The 17,157-nt window shown below is 35.1% G+C and overlaps 1 protein-coding gene across 2 annotated transcripts in view; it reads left to right on the top strand.

Annotated features, from left to right (window-relative positions):
• The first annotated feature begins 2,324 nt into the window (after window positions 1–2,324).
• The window catches only part of LOC117324205 (protein-cysteine N-palmitoyltransferase HHAT-like), a 58,862-nt gene continuing 44,029 nt past the window's right edge, over window positions 2,325–17,157 (top strand). Inside the window, exons 1-7 of one of the 2 annotated variants that reach the window (XM_033879947.1) lie at window positions 2,325–2,571; window positions 3,559–3,726; window positions 4,874–4,938; window positions 6,229–6,339; window positions 8,004–8,198; window positions 9,572–9,841; window positions 10,068–10,390. In XM_033879947.1, the coding sequence (XP_033735838.1) occupies window positions 3,576–3,726; window positions 4,874–4,938; window positions 6,229–6,339; window positions 8,004–8,198; window positions 9,572–9,841; window positions 10,068–10,390 (1,115 nt within the window). In that variant the 5' untranslated portion in view covers window positions 2,325–2,571; window positions 3,559–3,575. Of the gene's footprint in view, window positions 2,572–3,522; window positions 3,727–4,873; window positions 4,939–6,228; window positions 6,340–8,003; window positions 8,199–9,571; window positions 9,842–10,067; window positions 10,391–17,157 lie in introns of both variants that reach the window. The other variant, XM_033879946.1, reaches the window with a different exon arrangement.

The following is a 17,157-nucleotide window of genomic DNA, read 5'->3' as shown; positions in this document are numbered from 1 at the left end:
ACTTTTGCCGATTTATAGTGCTACCTCACTGGAGCATACTGCCGAAGACACCCAGCAGGACACCCCACCCGGTCACATTATACTGACAACGGGTGAGCCAGTCGTCCCACTCCCATATGCTGAGCGCTAAGCAGGGGTAGCAACTACTATTTTTAAAGACTCTGGTATGTCTCGGCCAGGGGACAGAACCCAAAGCCTTCCTCACAGGGGTGAACGCTCAACTAAAGGCCAAAAGTGAGGCATTTTCAAGGGAGACATTAAGAAGAAGAAAGTTTGTAAGAAAGAAGATAAATAACATCCCAAATTCAGTCGCCTCTTACGATCATGCAATGGGGGCAGCAGGTATAATTCTTACGCACTACCTACAGGGCAGCACATGAACAGGTTTTTATGTTGCTTAGTATAATTTTGAAGACGCATCCACCCTGATATTATCGTAAAACACGCGTAACGCACTTTTTTCCTTTCTTTCGATAAAATCAGAAAAAATACTTTAAAATATTCGGGTGAAAATTTAAGTTTTTTTTATCTATTTGTTTGCAAATATGATGCTTTCTTTGCAAATACTTGGCATCTTTATTATTCTGTCATCAGGTCGGGATGACCTATAGCTATCTTGTTTCGCCCGTCATCGTCTGCCGTACATAAACCTTTCACATTTCAAACTTCTGCAACGTAACTAAAATACATGACCTCTTGGGAACAAACTATAATAATGATTTTCTTTCAGAATAGTTGCAAATGTGTGAAGACCAGTCCGTAACGTACACAGGTTATTTTTCCCTTCCTGTTTTTTCTTTTCTTTTCTTTTCTTTTTTATGAATATTACAGGGCTATGCATGAGCACAAACATCATGCTAAAACGTAGATGTCATGAAAGTGTATGTCTGACAATGAAGATAAGCATAAGACTGTTTTAATACTCTCTAGAAAGAAATATCCAAGCTCCCACAGACAACAATCCTTTGTTTATAGGGAAACAAATAGAATTCAGAGAGGCGGAGATATACATTAAACAAGGTTTTAGATACATGTTATTAGCAATGTAAGTGAAATACTCGTCAACGAAGACACAAATTACATGAAATTATTGATGACAGAATTTACAATACAAACTAAACCAGTTAAGAGATTGAATTGACATTACATATAACATCAGATTTACAATTCAAGTTACAACAGAAAATTGATGACTGATTAATGGTACATATACAAGTTACAACAGAAAATTGATGACTAAATGGTCCATACGAATTACATTAGATGTGTAGCGGGACTGGACTGGGTCGATCATCGGTGACCAGGTAGCTCAAATGGTAGAGCATCCGGCTAGTGTTCGGAGGTCCCGGGTTCGAACCCCGGTCTGGCCGCTACATTTTCTCCTCTCCTGTTACAAAATTGGCGCCCAACTAAAATACTCACGATGGTGGTATAAGGGTCTCGTGTGTCTTCGAGGGCGAAGACTTGGAAAAAAGGAGGGAGGTGTGTAGCGGGACTGGACTGGGTCGATCATCGGTGACCAGGTAGCTCAAATGGTAGAGCATCCGGCTAGTGTTCGGAGGTCCCGGGTTCGAACCCCGGTCTGGCCGCTACATTTTCTCCTCTCCTGTTACAGATGATTGATGACTGAATTGTCCATCATTGACAACCTATATCGGGTAATTGATGACAAAATTGATGTGTTTCATGTCATTCCTAACAAAGGATTGATTCAAATTGGTAAACGCTCAGCAATCAAAAAGGACATACATTAACGGGTTTCTGTTTCTATTTTTTCCCATAAAGTATTTTCTCAATTGACAAACTATGGACCAAAGATTTATTCTACTCAATAATTCCATCTATTTTTCCTTATTACTTATCTAAGTTGTCGGAGGAAACAAAGTTAGACTACAAATCTTTAAGTAAATACAAAATGTGTAAAAGACTAAAATTGTGTCACGGTACTTAGAAATGACTTTTTGGTCCATATAGTTTGACATTAACTTGTATTTGATGAAAAACCGCACTAGCTGATAAATCCTTTAATTTCCATCTCTTTTGAACTTCAAACCCTTGTTGATTGATTCTGGTTAATTTACACATGTCCCTGTGGTTCCACTAGTCACATGACGTTCTGTGATTACTAGTTCTCTTACTACATTTCATATCTACACATACTAGTGAGCACGAATACTGTCGTAATTATTTCTATCATGGTCGCAAGTATTTCCTTTTACTCCGTCAATTAAAACAACACCCTAACGCCGATTTGATGTGATACCGTAAAAAAGTACATACAATCCGTAATCCCGTCAGGTAAATCCGTCGTCCGCATGTGATAGTAGAGGGATGTGTTGGAACTCTTCTGTGTTCTGTGTGCATGTGTTTAAAACTGATATTATTAGCGGTATTGTATTTCATTATGGGTATGGAGCATGCTATTTCATAAGCCTGTATATTACACACAACAATATTCTCACTCCCTCGGTCCTTTAAACTACTGTGTTACGACCGATTGGCATGACATCTTGCAGGACCGAGGAATGAACCCCAATATTTAGAACAACGTGATGACTGTACATTGAACAGGTATTTCTTTTTACAACTTCCTAACATATTTACCTATACTGATCTGCATTTTATATGTGTAATCTTACTAAGATAAGCACTGGAATACATATCTTATACGGGCTGATGATTACGGATTAGGCCTACTATTTTTTATATTAAAACCTAGCTATATGCCTACATTGTACATGTACATGACGGCAGAAGATCTAACCAGAAAACGTTAACAGTCTGTCATAACTGAATATTTTATTTAATTGTATTTGATAGAAAATAGAGATGCATAGATTTTAAATAAAACTCTCTGCTTTTCAATGATATCTGAATTTGAATAAATTTAAATATAGATTTCCCAATTTCCGATTCGGCTATCTTTAACATTAAATACAGATATTTCGTAAAACTGAAAATGGATTGCCATAACCTACACATCTGTATCTGGCTACAATATACATTAAATTAGTATGTATTGTCAGATTTAACAATGCTCCAGTACCTGAACGAACAAACAGATTTCTTTGCCATATTGTCGTAACAACAGCAGTGTACATTTTTTGGTGATGATTTAGAGGATAACATTGTATATTTGATATATTCATACAGTATACATTCAACAAACACGTTATGTAGAATATGTCTGTATCCCATTGCATTCATACAACCATAAATGCAGTAAAAACACTGTTCAATCCCTATATTATATAATATTTACTAAACTAATTTTGAGCATGACATGATGTATTGGCATAATTGTTGAGTAAGTTGCATGATAATGTAAACACCAATTTATTTCAATTTATTTCATTTCATTTCAACATATTTTATTGTATAACATTTATACAAATGGGTTAGACAGCAGGCTTGGCCTATATAAGTCTTCCCCAATACAAACAGAACAATAGTAGAATTAAACTAAAACAATTGAAAGCAAGTTGCATGATAATGTAAACACCAATTTATTTATTTGTAAAGGAAAACCCAAACGCTGGACATTTGCCATTGTTTTAGTACACTTGAAGACAACAATGGGGAAAAAGAAGAAATCGATCAAAGAACCATGTGAAGATGACTATTCAGGAATCCCTACTCTGCCTATATGGGAGCTGAGCTTTTACCTCGTTGTTCACATCAGTGTAGTGGCCTATATCTGTGCCTGTGTATACTGGGCATCCATAGGTGAGTTTACCTGATATGAGTCTGAATTCAAGATTCAAGATTTTTATTACTCTCTGACACACTTGAGAGTGTGTAACAAGAGGTCAAACAAATGTACAGCAATGTTACAATTATAACATGACAATGTGAGCAGATCATATGTTTGGACGTAATTGTTTGTTTCTTACTTTTCCATATAATGAGTTGTGAAAATCTGGAAATATGAATGTAGTAGAATATCAATTGATAATAACTGGCAACTTCTACACTATAGCATGTAAATTCATACTTATAGAAAGTTAAGTTTACAATACAGACAGTTAAATAATACTAAGCTTCATAAATTATACAGAGATTCATTGTTATTCTTTATCTCACTAGAAATAGCTTATTTGTCCTATGGACCGGTGGAAATCTGGGGAAAGTTATCACCCCTTATGTGTACTATAATAATACACAATGTACTCATCCTCCTAACAATACAACATACTTAATGCCACTACTAAAAATAAAGTGTAGAGTAGGCTTAAGTCTATATCAAAGCTACATGAAACATACTTAAGAATCCATTTTTGTGGAAAATAACTAGTGTAAGGACCTCTGGACTTTTGTAAATTTGGAGTAGTTATCTCCCTTTATACTGTATGTAGAGATTATACAATAGGGCTATAACTATTGACATATATATATAGAGTAATTGTCATAAAAAACCAATACATAGATAAGTCTGGAATTGAGTTCTATCTATACACCCCTGAGTTGAACTGAGCTTTTATATACCAGTAATTATTTTCTTGGCTGTTGGCCTCTCTTTTACACACACCACAAGAAAACTGGTTTATGAGTTAGAATGTCTGTAGGAAGTAATATGTAAGGCATAAAACCAGCATTAGGAATAAGCATCTGTATTGCTCTGACTGAGGTAAGGGTAAGAATGTAACAGGTAGTTTAAGAATTGAGGACTTTAAGGGAAACACCACCACAGTACCTGGAATCCTACAAACCGTTTGTAACACTACAGAATCGTTTCACTAATTAAAATACCTTTACAATCCTAATGATCAGTATGCTTTGATGATTTGTATTTATCACATGCCTGTTCTGTTTCAGTAAAAATTATGTAATAGAACTTTAAATTATGTACTTTATAATATCTTTTGTTTAACAGAACATGATGGACTACTCAACATGTTTGATTTTGAAGATGGATGGAAAATAATCGGACGAGATAAGGTACGTTATCACTAGGCCTAACAATTTGTATATTTTGTAAGCTAAATTAGCATTCAAGGAAATTGTATTTGATAACTATAGTATGTTTTGTTACATCTGTCCAGTCTTGTTTGCATGACATTGAAATGAAGCATTTTATAGGAATAGCGATTTATAGACTCAATGACAATTGGTTGTGTTTTACTCAGTTATTCTTACTTTAGTCATGAATCCTTTAAAAATACAGGATACATGCTATTTATATCATTACACTTGCTTAAAATAGAGTATAAGGTGTCTTGAAATTTCATATACTTTAAGACCATTATCTCATGTATGTGCTGATGTTTCCACCACTTGTGGTCAAAATTTAGGTCACTGTTACTAAATATAGATTTTCAAAGTCCATGCTTAACAGACTTCATTAATTACCTGATTGTCCTGATCAGAAAGTTAATACCTTACTCACAATCATCATCTCTTGTACTAGTTCAGGTTTTACCCACATGGGTCAAAATTGTGGCCACTTTTACTGTAGATAGATTTCCGATGTCCTTACTCTGCCGATTAACACTTATTCACAGCCATCATCTTTAGGGAAATTTTGGGTTTCAAACCCCTGGGGGTCAAAATTGAGGCCACTGCTAGTCTGCTGCTACAAATAGATATGTGATGTCTTCACTCTACCAACTTCATTAATTATATATCTGACTGTCCTAAGACTCCATACACTAATTAAGAACTATGATATTTTGAATGAGTTTGCATTTCAATCTCTTGGGATCCAAATTGAAATCACTCTTTAATCATGCCCCCGCCATGAAATGGCCATGTCTGTCCTGTCCCATCCTGATGTACATGTAATGTAACTAATTTATCTCAGGAACAGTTGATGCAATCCTCTCTAAACTGTGTTTCAGGGTGTCAAGTGGCAGCGGGGGCATTTATATCTTACAGACATTTTCTAGTTACTATAAATAAATTTTCAATGTTCTCACTCCACCAGCTTTGTTAATTAAATATTTAAATTATTCACAACTGTTATCTCTTGTTAATACGATAATTAGCAGTACTTTTCTGAAGGACATTGTGATTAGATAATTCTTACCATCTTTTGTTGCATATTGGTCAGTGATGAATAGCGAGGGGATTTGTATCACTTGAGATACCTTGTTAAATGCAAGACCATGCCAGATCTATAATGATTTCGATAAGTTGTGTTTACCTGTATTTAAAGATATATAACACTGTTTTATTTTTTTTCTAATCAAAACTTTTTATTTCAACATATTTTTATTTCATATGCTTTAGGATATTTCAAACTACGAGTGGCATTTCTTTTATGGGTATTTCTGGAGGATTAGCCCTTGGTATGTTGGACACATGGCATTGGCCAGAATCTGCGACTTAAACTTTCAACATGTAAGTTATTATCAGAAAATGATAAGAAATAACGTAATTGTATTGGCTTTATGATGTTCAGTTTTAAGTTACAGATAGTTTGACTACAACCTGGATAAAGTTTGATTAGTACTTATAAGAGACTTTCTGACATGGAATATCTGAGAGGAAATTTTAACTATTGCTTGTAAACAATTATTCCTGCAATCATAAATGCTGTACCTGTCTTAAAACATTTACCTACCCAGTGCCAGTATAAAATATACATGTTCACCCCCAGTATTATTATAATTATACTTACGTTTCCCTCCCAAGTATAAGTATATTTATACTAATGTTTCCCTCCCCAGTATAAGTATAGTCATACTTATGTTAACCTCCCCAGTATAAGTATAGTCATACTTATGTTTACCTCCCCAGTATAAGTATAGTCATACTTATGTTAACCTCCCCAGTATAAGTATAGTCATACTTATGTTAACCTCCCCAGTATAAGTATAGTCATACTTATGTTTACCTCCCCAGTATAAGTATAGTCATACTTATGTTTACCTTCCCAGTATAAGTATAGTCATACTTATGTTTTGCTCCTCACTGTAAGTACAATCACATTATTGTTTCCTTCCCAAGTCCAAAGTATAAGAACCATACTTATGTTTGGCTCCCCAGTATAAGAATCGTACTTATATTTGCCTCCCTAGTATAAGAATCGTGCTTATATTTGCCTCCCCAGTATAAGAACCATACTTATGATTCCCTCCCCAGTATAAGGATCATACTTATGATTCCCTCCCCAGTATAAGGATCATACTTATGATTCCTTCCCCAGTATAAGAATCATATGTATGATTCCCTCCCCAGTATAAGGATCATACTTATGATTCCCTCCCCAGTATAAGAATCATACTTAAGATTCCCTCCCCAGTATAAGGATAATACTTATGATTCCCTCCCCAGTATAAGGATCATACTTATGATTCCCTCCCCAGTATAAGGATTATACTTATGATTCCCTCCCTAGTATAAGGATACTACTTATGATTCCCTCCCCAGTATAAGGATCATACTTATAATTTCATCCCCAGAATAAGGATAATACTTATGATTCCCTCCCCAGTACAAGAATCATACTTATGATTCTCTCCCCAGTATAAGGATCATACTTATGATTCCCTCCCTAGTATAAGGATCATACTTATGATTCCCTCCCCAGTATAAGGATCATATTTATGATTCCCTCCCCAGTATAAGGATAATACTTATGATTCCCTCCCCAGTATAAGGATCATACTTATGATTCCCTCCCCAGTATAAGGATAATACTTATGATTCCCTTCCCAGTATAAGGATAATACTACATACATGTATAACTAATGATTCCCTCCCCAGTATAAGGATAATACTTATGATTCCCTCCCCAGTGTAAGGATCATACTTATGATTCCCTCCCCAGTATAAGAATCATATTGATGATTCCCTCCCCAGTATAAGAATCATATTGATGAATCACTCCCCAGTATAAGGATCATACTTATGATTCCCTCCCCAGTATAAGAATCATACTTATGATTCCCTCCCCAGTATAAGAATCATACTTATAATGTTTGCCTCTGCAGTTTATGTATAATCACCTTAAGGTTTCCCTCCCCAGTACATATAAAACATACTTACGTTTACCTCCCCAGTATAAGAAGCTGCTGCTGACGGCCTTTTCCCTGGCCAGCCTGACGTTCCTGATGGGATGGCCAGTGATAACACTGTTCCTATGCCACTGTGCTCTCCTCTATATCACCTCATTTCTTCAGTCTACTACTACAGTTTGGGCTGTCTCCATCGCTCTGCTCTCTACACTCAACTTTGAACCATTTGTCTCATGGATGGTAAGTACAGTTTAAATATTAGATACCTGACAGGTAAATAAACAAAAGTTCTGGAGTGATGAAGTTCAGTGGCTGGCTTCCTGCAATGGCGTTCTTTAACTACATGTATAAGGCTATGAAAAGAAATAATACTCATTCAAAGTAACTGGGTTCAACTTTTTGAAACACTCCTATGGCTTAATGTGATGAACATTGTTACGTGATAATAACAGAGAAATAAAACCCAACAGCTAAGTTTGAACACAATTTAATGGTATTTACAAAACTAAGCAAGTTACAGAGGTAATTCACTATTACAATTTTAAAAAGTCGTGTGCAATGTGTTGTATTAAATCAACACTGATAATTACTTATCTTATTACAGATGTCCTTGATTAATCCTTTCCTATCCATTTCTCGAGAATTAAGAATGTTTTATGAAACCCACATTTCGCAGTTTCTGGCAATTAATTATCCAACAGAATTCATACAGCTCTCCTTGACAATTGTACAATTTGTCTCTCATGGCATTTATACTATATTGCCAAATCTTGATATTCTCCAACCATCTCTTTCCTAGAAATCTCTAGACACTTCTTGTAAACAACCACTCATTAATAAACATTTGCAATCAAAACATTAAATCTTCCAGAACATTTCAACTAGGTCTAGGCCCTTCTAAAATAGTAAGAGTGATTTCCCTTGGGTAAACCACATTTACGTTACTGTTATCTCCCTTAATTGACTGTTATAGGGTTTATAACAACGTCGGTTAAAAATAAAAATAATCTAACCAGCTTGATTCCTTTTAAAGATCATACAGGTTCAACTAATTTAAATACTAAAGTCTCTTCCAATAAACTGAGGTTCTACAATCATTATGTTTGTCAAAAATTTGGCAAATAGAAAAAATCTCTTCTAAGAAAGGACTTTTATTCCTCTGATTAACCAAAATGCAGGGAATCATTAAATATAGATGAAAGCTCCCTTGGATGATGACCAAAAACATTTATGAAAAGAAACTAATTTTCCCCCATATTCAATGTCACATGCATAAGGGTCACATTGGGTTATAAAATTATCTTGACATTCTTTGAAGACGCAGGGTTTAAAACAATCAGTCTTCAAATGATTTCTTTTGAATAACCAAGAAGATCAGGGGTGTAACATTCTCGAAAAGGGAGTATTTATTTGGTATCAACCCTGAAGCAGAACAGGTTAGCATTGAAAATGTATAGGTTTTTGATGTTATTGTAGTGTAATCACTACAGAATAATTTAAGTCTTTCTCTTTGTAATATTATGAGTCTGAATAAATACTACATGCCATATAGAATAAGCGTACATTATTAAATTTTGTCCCTTGTGCCTGCATTACTCTACTTGTGTTTTCAGAAAGCTTTAAACACTAATGATATTGAAGGATACAAGATCTACTTACTGATGTTCACCCTGGCCCTGCTGCAGCTTAGATATACAAGTTTCTGTCTGGAGAAGGTCAAAAGGTCAAATACACAGTCAAAAAAGGAAGACACAGATGAGAATGTAGAGGTGGAGTCACACATAGCATTAGGATATGGACCTATAGACATGTTGTTTTATGTCTTCTACTTTCCACTCTTTTTCACTGGACCAATCATGTCCTACACAGTATTCTCATCTCAGGTACGACAAGAAGCCTATTATTACTTTTTAATATGGATTGGAGTTGAGTTCAAAATTAAGATAATTTTTGAAATGCAGTTTTTGACAAATTTTTACAATTTTGTTATGTTTTATGTCTGCAGATAACTATTTGAATCTCTATTCCCATTTGGTGTTAAGTGTGAATTTGAACTTTAACATTTTAGGATATGTTTCATTTGATTTATTTAATGTATCTATTTTCTAGCTGTGCCAGCAGAGGAAGCCCTGGACTTGGACAAGGGTTGCCTCCCTTTGTACAGATTTGTGTCGTTTACTGCTGTGGGCCTTCATCAATGAGTTATGCTTGCATTACTTCTACTTCAATGCTCTACAGCACAATTCCACTATAATGCAAGAGATCAATTTATGGACAATGGCTGGTATTGGATACTGTAGCGGTCAATTCTTCATGACAAAGTACACAGTCATGTTTGGACTACCATCCATTGTGGCCAGAACGGATGACCTTGAACCTCCTAAGGGCCCAAAATGTATTTCCTATATATACCTGTACTCTGATATGTGGAAGTAAGTTATTATGATATCCATATTACTGCTGTGTATTGTCTTGGTCCTCAAATCCCTTCAAACTCCATGGCACAGCTAGCCCATATGATTATCACATGTTATAGTGAAATGTTTTAACCATATCCTAAAAATATACTTGTTTAGTGATTACAGGATTTAGTGTAAAAATTGATGTATTTTTAGATCTAAAATAGCACTGAAGTTTATTAAAATAATTTGAATTACCTGGTATTGTTTCACATCTCTATATCAAGGGATGGTTGTGTTGGTATCACTTTACATTCATTGAAAACAGAGAAATTGGAATAAAGTTTTAGCTATCTATCCAAAGGCATGTTTTCTAAAGCAATTTATGTGAACAGAAGTCCAGGACAGACTATGTCAGATGTAAAAATAAGAAGAAAAAATCAATATCTGCAAAAAACGGAAATGTTTCCATTTCTGAATGTACAAGCTACAGACAAAAAAAACACATACATTGTCTGATTTGCTTGTTGTTGATTACCTTATTTGGCTGATAATGTTACTGAGATCTGAAGATTACCTTATATGGCTAATACAGTTACTGAGACCTGTAGATTATAAATTACCTTATATGGCCGATACAATTACTGAGATATGTATATTACCTTATATGGCTTATACAGTTACTGAGACATGTAGATTACCTTATATGGTGTATACAATAACTGAGACATGTAGATTACCTGATATGGCCTATACAGTTACTGAGACATGTAGATTACCTTATATGGCCGATACAATTACCGAGACATGTAGATTACCTTATATGGCTTATACAATTACCGAGATATGTAGATTACCTTATATGGCCGATACAATTATCGAGATATGTATATTACCTTATATGGCTTATACAGTTACTGAGACATGTAGATTACCTTATATGGTGTATACAATTACCTAGACATGTAGATTACCTTATATGGCCTATACAGTTACTGAGACATGTAGATTACCTTATATGGCAGATACAGTTACTGAGACATGTAGATTACCTTATATGGCCGATACAGTTACTGAGACATGTAGATTACCTTATATGGTGTATGCAATTACCGAGACATGTAGATTACCTTATATGGCCTATACAGTTACTGAGACATGTATATTACCTTATATGGCCGATACAGTTACTGAGACAGGTAGATTACTTTATATGGCTTATAAAGTTGCTGGGACCTCAGACTATGATTGATTACTTTAATACAGCATCCAATTCAATTCTTCGATCCTCACAAGGACGCCGCCATAACTACTTTAATACAGTATCCAATCCAATACTTCCCTACAGGGACACCGCCATTACTACCATGACTTATACGTATTGCTGTGTTCTAGATTACACACCAGTTAACTTGGGTCATGCAGATTCTAAGAACAAACAACATATTATTATTATGAAAAAATGAATAACAAACATTTTTCCACAAAATCAATCTATTCATATGCAGATCACTTCTATCAAAATGTAAAAATTCTCAACAATGTACCTGATATTCCAAGTAATTTAATCCTGAAAAATTGTAGTGAAATTATCAGTGAGGAAATTAACTGGTAGCATTCGTTCCATTCTAGTTCATTTGAGATGTATTCTGGCATTCAATTGATAAATGAAAATAAATGCGAATTTGAATAGCCATTATATACCATAAAATTCTCATCTGCATATGAATAGAGGCTGGTGATTGTAAATGACAATTAAAGCATCGCGTGACACAGACATATCATAAAATTGATTATTAATGATGTCACAAACAATGGGATGACCCGAATACCCATGTATCATACATCAGCTTGAATGTTAAATGGATCGTCAATCCAATGCAAAGTGGCTACTGACCATGATTTCTGACAGAGATAAATATACAAAAAAAGAGGGGAGGAGAAGAAGGGGGGGGGGGGGGGGGGGGGGGGGGGGGGGGGAGGGGACAAAAGTTTTTGTCTTACTGTGGTTTAAAATTTACATATTTACAGCAGTTGTAGCTCATATGGCTTAAGTTATTGTTAACAGTGGGTCTAGCTCAAATGGCATAAGTCATTGTTTTTACATTGGTTTTAACTCGTATGGCTTTGACTGGAGATCTTCAGTGTTTGAGATCCACATCAGGCTATTATGATTGTTTACTCAGTACATAGTATTATCCCCTTAGTGACACACAGACATTTTATTGTATGTACAAGGCACATGTCAAGGTCAAGTGAAAGGACATTATGTGTTATTACCATGGTATTGAAAATGTTGATTTTTAATAGATTCAGGCTTATTATAGTTTTAATCAAAAGGAATGTAACATGAACAAATATGACAAGCCTCCACAGGGATTAGTTTCATTAACAAGGGAGTAGGCTGTACATAAATGTATACATATAGAATTACTGTGCATGTTGAAAATAACATTGATCAACTCCATCAATAAAACTGTCTGTGTAAAGCTTGTGAGCTGATCATCATGGCAATAAGTATGGGCTAATTGGATGGTTATAGATGGTAGTTCCACACACTCCAATGATAAAACATCCTGCTGCTCTGTCATGCTCTACATTTACTCTGCTATTCATCAATTTCTAATTTGTCTCATGTATGATGGCGTTTTATGATAATTAACTGTTAAATTAATCATTATAATGCTACCTCTTTGATATTTATGATGAGACAACTAGATAATTTTTTTTTTTATTCTACCAATTTGCATTGATCAGTTATTTCAGTGCTTATCTTCCCCTAATGATCAAACGAGTGCGAGCATGTTTTGTAAAATTAGCTCCATATAAATTTGTCTTTATAAAAGTGTACAAGGACTGTATACAGTGTACAGTCTATAACATTGAGTGTACAAGGACTGTATACAGTGTACAGTCTATAACATTGAGTGTACAAGGACTGTATACAGTCTATAACATTGAGTGTACAAGGACTGTATACAGTGTACAGTATATAACATTGAGTGTACAAGGACTGTATACAGTGTACAGTCTATAACATTGAGTGTACAAGGACTGTATACAGTGTACAGTATATAACATTGAGTGTACAAGGACTGTATACAGTGTACAGTCTATAACATTGAGTGTACAAGGACTGTATACAGTGTACAGTCTATAACATTGAGTGTACAAGGACTGTATACAGTCTGTAACATTGAGTGTACAAGGACTATACAGTGTACAGTATATAACATTGAGTGTACAAGGACTATACAGTGTACAGTATATAACATTGAGTGTACAAGGACTGTATACAGTATACAGTCTATAACATTGAGTGTACAAGGACTGTATACAGTATACAGTCTGTAACATTGAGTGTACAAGGACTGTATACTGTATACAGTCTGTAACATTGAGTGTACAAGGACTGTATACAGTGTACAGTCTATAACATTGAGTGTACAAGAACTGTATACAGTCTATAACATTGAGTGTACAAGGACTGTATATAGTGTACAGTCTATAACAGTGAGTGTACAAGGACTGTGTACAGACTGTAACATTGAGTGTACAAGGACTGTATACAGTGTACAGTCTGTAACATTGAGTGTACAAGGACTGTATACAGTCTATAACATTGAGTGTACAAGGACTGTATACAGTGTACAGTCTATAACATAGAGTGTACAAGGACTGTATACAGTGTACAGTCTATAACATTGAGTGTACAAGGACTGTATACAGTGTACAGTCTATAACATTGAGTGTACAAGGACTGTGTACAGTCTGTAACATTGAGTGTACAAGGACTGTATACAGTGTACAGTCTGTAACATTGAGTGTACAAGGACTGTATACAGTGTACAGTCTATAACATTGAGTGTACAAGGACTGTATACAGTCTATAACATCGAGTGTACAAGGACTGTATACAGTGTACAGACTATAACATTGAGTGTACAAGGACTGTATACAGTATACAGTCTATAACATTGAGTGTACAAGGACTGTATACAGTCTATAACATTGAGTGTACAAGGACTGTGTACAGTCTGTAACATTGAGTGTACAAGGACTGTATACAGTGTACAGTCTATAACATTGAGTGTACAATGACTGTATACAGTGTACAGTCTATAACATTAATGTACAAGGACTGTATACACTGTACAGTCTATAACATAGAGTGTACAAGGACTTCATACAGTGTACAGTCTGTAACATTGAGTGTACAATGACTGTATACAGTGTACAGTCTATAACATTGAGTGTACAAGGACTGTATACAGTGTACAGTCTATAACATTAGAGTGTTACAAGGACGTCATACAGTGTCATCTGTAACATTGAGTGTACCAAGGACTGTATACAGTGTAGCAGTCTATAACAGTGAGTGTACAAGGGACTGATACTAGTGTACAGTCTAGTAACAATTTGAGTGTACAGGACTGTATACAAGTGTTACAGTATATAACATTGAGTGTTACCAAGGACTGTACAGTACAGTCTATAACATTGAGGGTACAGGACTGTATACAGTATATAACATTTGAGTGTACACGGACATGTATACAGTAGTACAGTCTATAACATTGAGTATACCAGGACTGTATGCAGTTTACAGTCTATAACATTGAGTGTTACAAGGACTGTATACAGTGTACAGTCTATAACTTAGAGTGGACAAGGGACTGTATACAGTGATCAGGTCTATAACATATGAGTGTACAAGGGACTGTATACACTGTAACAGTATATAACATTAGAGTGGTACAAGGGACTGTAATACAGTATACAGTCCTGTAACATTGAGTGTACAAGGACTGTATACAGTGTACAGTCTATAACATTGAGTGTACAAGGACTGTATACAGTCTATAACATTGAGTGTACAAGGACTGTATACAGTATATAACATTTAGTGTACAAGGACTGTATACAGTATACAGTGTATAACATTGAGTGTACAAGGACTGTATACAGTATACAGTCTATAACATTGAGTGTACAAGGACTATACTGTATACAGTCTGTAACATTGAGTGTACAAGGACTGTATACAGTGTACAGTCTATAACATTGAGTGTACAAGGACTGTATACAGTGTACAGTCTATAACATTGAGTGTACAAGGACTGTATACAGTCTGTAACATTGAGTGTACAAGGACTGTATACAGTGTACAGTCTATAACATTGAGTGTACAAGGACTGTATACAGTATACAGTCTATAACATTGAGTGTACAATGACTGTATACAGTGTACAGTCTATAACATTGAGTGTACAAGGACTATACAGTGTATAGTCTATAACATTGAGTGTACAAGGACTGTATACAGTCTATAACATTGAGTGTACAAGGACTGTATACAGTGTACAGTCTTAAATGGTGTACAGATGTACAGTCTATAACATTGAGTGTACAAGGACTGTATACAGTGTACAGTCTATAACATTGAGTGTACAAGGACTGTATACAGTCTATAACATAGAGTGTACAAGGACTGTATAGTCTATAACATTGAGTGTACAAGGACTGTATACAGTGTACAGTCTATAACATTGAGTGTACAAGGACTGTATACAGTGTACAGTCTATAACATTGAGTGTACAAGGACTGTATACAGTATACAGTCTGTAACATTAATGTACAAGGACTGTATAGTAAAACATTGAGTGTACAAGGACTATACAGTGTACAGTCTATAACATTGAGTGTACAGGACTGTAACAGTCTATACATTGATGTACAAGGTGTACAGTCTATAACATTGAGTGTACAAGGACTGTATACAGTCTATAACATTGAGTGTACAAGGACAGTATACAGTGTACAGTCTATAACATTGAGTGTACAAGGACTGTATACAGTATATAACATTGAGTGTACAAGGACTGTATACAGTGTACAGTCTATAACATTGAGTGTACAAGGACTGTACAGTCTATAACATTGAGTGTACAAGGACAGTATACAGTGTACAGTCTATAACATTGAGTGTACAAGGACTGTATACAGTCTATAACATTGAGTGTACAAGGACTGTATACAGTGTACAGTCTGTAACATTGGGTGTACAAGGACTGTACAGTCTATAACATTGAGTGTACAAGGACAGTATACAGTGTACAGTCTATAACATTGAGTGTACAAGGACTGTATACAGTGTACAGTCTGTAACATTGAGTGTACAAGGACTGTATACAGTCTATAACATTGAGTGTACAAGGACTGTATACAGTCTATAACATTGAGTGTACAATGACTGTATACAGTGTACAGTCTATAACATTGAGTGTACAAGGACTGTATACAGTCTATAACATTGAGTGTACAAGGACTGTATACAGTATACAGTATATAACATTGAGTGTACAAGGACTGTATACAGTATACAGTCTGTAACATTGAGTGTACAAGGACTGTATACAGTGTACAGTATATAACATTGGGTGTACAAGGACTGTATACAGTATACAGTATATAACATTGAGTGTATATATCAAGGGCTGTCTAGAAATTTTAAATGACTTAAATCAGACTATCAAGTTTTGTCAAAGAATTCAGTCACAAGTAATTAGTTAATGTGTGTCCCATTGTGGTTGAGATGACAATAAGTAAATTACATTGTCATAAAGCTGATCAAGAGTATAGGTGATGGTTTCCTAGAATTCTTTCAGATCGATTACCTGGTGAAAATTGATGAAGCTCCAGTAGAGGTTTCACAATCAATGAATGCTGTTTCTCTTGTTTATCAAGTTGTATCTCCTTTATGTCAAATCGCTGTTTGCTAATTTTCATAATTCATATA

The sequence above is a fragment of the Pecten maximus genome, chromosome 3 (assembly GCF_902652985.1).
Source record: "Pecten maximus chromosome 3, xPecMax1.1, whole genome shotgun sequence".
Lineage (NCBI taxonomy): Eukaryota > Metazoa > Mollusca > Bivalvia > Pectinida > Pectinidae > Pecten > Pecten maximus.
Note: the sequence above shows the minus strand (reverse complement) of the source record. Positions and strands in the feature narration are given on the sequence as shown.